At 37.4% G+C, this 5,280-nt stretch overlaps 1 protein-coding gene across 1 annotated transcript in view; it reads right to left on the bottom strand.

Annotated features, from left to right (window-relative positions):
* LOC107654818 (protein FAM149B1-like) overlaps positions 1 to 4,977 on the bottom strand; it is a gene marked incomplete at its 5' end in the record, with an annotated part of 15,677 nt that extends 10,700 nt beyond the window's left edge. The window contains 6 exons of the mRNA XM_016442066.1: positions 1,033 to 1,175; positions 2,609 to 2,787; positions 2,881 to 3,039; positions 3,133 to 3,246; positions 4,648 to 4,790; positions 4,942 to 4,977. Coding sequence (XP_016297552.1) covers positions 1,033 to 1,175; positions 2,609 to 2,787; positions 2,881 to 3,039; positions 3,133 to 3,246; positions 4,648 to 4,790; positions 4,942 to 4,977 — 774 coding nt within the window. The remainder of the gene's footprint in view (positions 1 to 1,032; positions 1,176 to 2,608; positions 2,788 to 2,880; positions 3,040 to 3,132; positions 3,247 to 4,647; positions 4,791 to 4,941) is intronic.
* Between the last annotated feature and the right edge of the window lie 303 nt (positions 4,978 to 5,280).

Raw genomic sequence — 5,280 nt, 5'->3', positions numbered from 1 at the left:
AGGAAATCATCATCACGTGCTTTCAGATGGAGCAGAATTTACTACACATAGCCGTAGTTCACTGACAAGTTACGCAAAAATATTGCAGACGATTTTATTACGATTATAAATCGTTCGCGATAATGACAGCTGTTTAGCTTCTCAGTGAACGACGGCTCTGTGAAGTAAATGCTGCTCCATCTGAAACCATGTGAAAATACCACATTTAATAACATATTTTTACTCCAAACTCACTTCATAACATCAGTCGAGTGTTTGAAATAAATCCTTCTGTGAGATGATGTGGCTTCTTACACAGAATAAGGCACGCAACATATTTCATAGTATTTAAGCAGTGATAAAGGCATTGCATTATAAATATACTTTATTTTAATAAAAATTATAATAATAAGAACTCAGATAAACCGTATATTGCCGTAGTCGTGTGTTTATTAGTCACGTTGAATCAATGAAAGCAGTTGAATCTTCTGTTTATTCAGCTGCAGCGATTTTCTGGGTTTCTTCTGCGAGGCGTATTTGGAGTTTCAGCGCGAAAGCGCCCTCTGGCCTTTGGATGGAGATTTACTACTGATCACAGAACCGAGCTTCACTGAAAGATACGCATGACAATCGCAGCTTCTGTCGAATCGCGATCTCGATTCCATTTCGATTTATCGTGCAGCCCTATACTGTAGCGTGGCAAATTAATTTTTAAAAGTACAAAAATTCCAAGTTAACACAATTAATATTGCATGCATTATATAACAAAGCCAAATAGTTTTGGATACAGTACCGCAACTTCCCTTAAGCATTTCACATCAACTACCCATTCACTACAGACATGTCAAGATTATTTTAGATTCTCAATGACTTTTCCAAGATCGTGGGAATCCTGTCAATTAAATATTTTGGAGGATATCATCAAGCAGATGGCAGGGGAAGGGAGGGTTACAGATATCGGAAATCAGATGAGATTTCAGATGAAATCAATGTTGCATCCATCTGCCACAAGGAAAAGTAGGAACCCTTCTGTTCTACAAGTGGTTGACTAACCTGGGCCTGCAAGCCGGCCGCGAGCTGTTGTGTTCTGGTCTGTGACAGTGGAGGAAGCACTGTTGAGACATTGGACAGTAGCAGAAAAGGATTCTGAGTATCAGGGCAGGCAGGGCTGAGGGTCACGATATTCTTCTCATCATCTGGTGGACAGAGACGTTCAGAGAGATTATTCTTCACTTATTCATTACATGGCTCTCTGAAATACTTGATTCGGCCAAACGCAACACGCTGCTTTCAAAATAGTTTTGAATAATTACCCCTAAACTGTATTTTTCTCTTATCACTGCAGTCTCCTCTCACATAATATAAATTCACCTCAAAACAGTATTTAATTTCTTAAATTATTTGGTGAGCTGTCTAATTAAAAGGACAACTTTCAGTACAATGTACAGTCTGTTGATCATTATCACAAAATAAACTCCTTCAGGGTGATGTCCTGATCATGTGCATTATCTCCTATATATCGTTTCATGCACAAGAATATTGCAACATATTAATCAGACTTTGTTAATATTTCGATGATGTAAGCATATGTATATGCATTAACCTCACTGCCATAACCAGATTAAAATTTGCATTCATATTATTTCAATGTTGCTAAACATACACTACCATTCAAAAGTTTTGGGTCAGTATATATTTTAAGAAATTACTTTTTTTTTTCAACAAGGATGCATTAAATTGATCGAAAGTCAGAATAAAGACTTTTATACTGTTACAAAAAACTTCAAATAGATGCTGTTCTTTTGAATTTTCAATTCATCAAAGAATCCAGACAAAATATTAAAAAAAATATTAATAATACAATATCCACAAAAAATATAAAGCAGCATAACTATTTTCAACATTGATAATAATAAGAAATCAGCATATCAGAATGATTTCTGAAGGATCATGTGATGCTAAAGACTGGAATACTGGCTGCTGAAAATTAATCTTTGCCATTACAGGAATAGAATACCTTTTAAAATATATTCAAATAGGAAAAAGTTGTTTTAAATTGTAATATTCCACAATATTACTGTTTTTACTGTATTTTTAAACTTACTTTAAACCATAATTTACTCTTCTTAATGGAGCTTACGCTACACCTACGTCTGCACAGTCACGCGTACAACAGTTAGCGGAAGCTAGAGATTACGGTTTATAAAGTTTTAAATATGGATATTATCTTACAAAAACGCATCAATTCGCTTCAGGAGGCCTTTATTAATCCCCAGGAGCCGTGTGGAGCACTTTTTTTATGATGGATTGGTGCAGTTTATTGGACTTCTATTGGACTTGGATTGAATAACACCCATTCACTGCCATTATAAAGCTTGGAAGAGCCAGGACATTTTTAAATATAACCCTGATTGTATTCGCCTGAAAATAGAAAGTCATATACACCTAGAATGGCTTGAGGGTGAGTAAATCATGGGGTACTTTTCATTTTTGGGTGAACTATCCCTTTAAAAAAATGTTACAGACTGCAAACTTTTGAACGGTAGTCCCAGTATTCCAGTTCTAAGTTTGCTAAACATAAACCAAAATAACCATCACATTTATACAAGTATTTGAAAATTCAACCTACCTGACACAAAACCCTCCCAATGCCTACGTACAAGCTCCTCCATCCAGCCAATGAGCTCACGCCACACGTCATCAAACAGCAGATCAAGCACTGCCTCCCGACGACAGCGATAAGGCGAGACAGGGGGCAGCCAGCGCCTCCGCCGTCTGTTCACATACTCACGTTCCCATTCCTCATCCCTAGATGAACACACATATTATTCATCTACAAAAATCACAGAAAAATACCATATAAATGATGTTTAACTCCCATCTGTCACACACAAAACTCACAGGTCCCTGCAGTCGAAGGCGAGATACTCTTCTATCAGCCCCTCGGCCTCGATTACCCTGGGCAACTCGTCTCCATGGTTACTACAGGGCGTGACACTAGGGTGGGTCACCTCTGCAGAGGGCCGGCACAAAACTGCCCTCCGACCCTGCACACACAACCTGCCACACACACACACAGTGTGATGAAAAATAGGCTTTATAGAACACTAATGATTTCATACACACAAATCCACAAACCCGCAGATGACTCACTCATTAGTTTTCTCTTTGCTCTGGTCGCCACTGGAGGGGATGGGCGCATGAGCTGGTGTAGCGTACCACTGGAATCCTTCATCTGTGGGACAAACCAGCTGTGTTCCAAGGATCCTGTCACACACAAATACCCCAAACAGGTTTAATAACCAGAGACTGGACTGCACAATAAAAGTTAAACTTATAATCACAATTATTTCACTCAAAAATCCAATACTGTGTTTGGGTGCTAATTCTAGAAATAGAGCCTGTTTTGCTCTAGCACGCAAAAGCATTTTTTCTTTCAACAACCATTTTTAAGTTGAAGAAGTCTTGTCTTATGCCTTAACCACCTGAAAAACTGCCATAAAGACAAGATTCCTATCTTCCTCTTTGCCAGGTTAGAACTATTTGTTCAATTCTCAGCTGATTTTCACATGCATGAAAGATTGTGAAGTGATTATTTCATGCATAATCCTGATTTCAAGGTTAGAATTATGGTCAGTGACAGAAGAAATTGCAAGCATGACCCAGGTGTTTTCTGCTACATCTGTGGGTGTTTTACTACATCCAAGCATAAGATTTTATGAAAAAAGCTTATTTATTTATGAACTTGTGTTTATGTAAAGTTCTTTGATATTAATGGAGCATTTGAGCATATTTTTCATTTGAGCAAAATTTTTATTGATATTTTTGAACTCAGCATCTTCAAATGGCAGGCAATATTAAGCCATTTTTTACAAGTCAGAATTATTATTTTTTTTTTTTTTAGCGATGCAGAGCTATGATATCGATGCAATTATAAAATCACGACTGTTCTCACTTGAGAAATTTCTTTTTAGATTTCATCAGAATTATTGCAATTTCTCCCAAGCAAAAATCAAGAAACATCAGCTTATACATAGGCCTATCTAATTTCTTGATTTATCATATTTATCATATACAGTAACACAATCTCTAAAATAATTAATCTCATTCAATAAAAAAACATTCTCTGGTAAAACCTTAAGATCGGCTTGAATGGATTAGAAAACGGTAAAACTCAACTGTTTAACTCTAGGGGAGTTGGAAAATGAGCCTATTTTCAAAAAAAGTGGAGTGTTCCTTTAAGAAGCTTATATTTAAAGCAAAAACAGTGAAATTCCTAATACAAATTCCAATAATTCCAAATTATGTTAAAATTTTTCTATTAAAACAACAAAAAGACTTTGTTTTTCAGCAATTTCACCATTCACCAACAGTACAGTTGAGATTCAAGTTTGGATTTTTTACAGTCTGTCACTGAGAAGGTTTCCTCGCAGATTCATTAGCACACACAGCACCGTGAAGGACTGTATAGCACCTTCAAATGTCAAATGAAAATACGAATAAACAACTAGCAGGCAAATATTGCAGATAATTATATGCAATTAATCAAGAGATGCAGAAATCATGATCGTGATTAAAATATGATTAATCCTGCAGCCCTAATCAGAGACTATTAAGGCGTCACTGATGTTCACAGATCTGAGTATGTCCATGTGTGCGAGTGCATACTGTAGATGAGGGAATCGTGAAGCCCACTCTTGACACTCTTCCTGCAGGCCTTTGAGCTGTGTTTCACACTTCCTCTCGTACAACAGTTCTTCAATCTCTTCAAACATCTGCTGGACCTGCCTGGAAGCGGCTTTATCAAATTCCTACAGGGAAAAGAGAGAAAGAAAGAGGGAAAAGTAAAAAGAGATGAATTTGAACTAGTCAGCAGCACATTTTGAACACGCTGTGTAAAGTTAAAAACAAGAACGCATCTTGTGTGAACGGCCCCTTAGAATTCAAGAAGACATCACTCACATCGTAGCCCCAAGAGAAGACAGAGCTGCACTCTGGAAAGAGTGAATATTATCTAATAAATATTATTCAAGAATTCACATATTATACTCAGTAATGAAACCCTGCCCCTTTAATATATACCTGTACAGACACACATTGTACCTGGCACTCACCTGCTGTATGAGGACATGTCCTCCTGAAGATCATGCAGGAGTCTGGGCGGATGCACAGTATCATCATCTGCCTCCTCTGGAAGAGGATGCTGGTCCAGACAGCTGCGGGACAAACCACGACTACCAAAACCAGCAAAGAGAGAGAAAGAGGAAGAGTGTTTATTGGATGAAGACAGAGCAACTTCTA

The sequence above is a fragment of the Sinocyclocheilus anshuiensis genome, unplaced genomic scaffold (genome assembly GCF_001515605.1).
Source record: "Sinocyclocheilus anshuiensis isolate Anshui unplaced genomic scaffold, SAMN03320099.WGS_v1.1 scaffold335, whole genome shotgun sequence".
In the NCBI taxonomy this organism is placed as follows: domain Eukaryota; kingdom Metazoa; phylum Chordata; class Actinopteri; order Cypriniformes; family Cyprinidae; genus Sinocyclocheilus; species Sinocyclocheilus anshuiensis.
Note: the sequence above shows the minus strand (reverse complement) of the source record. Positions and strands in the feature narration are given on the sequence as shown.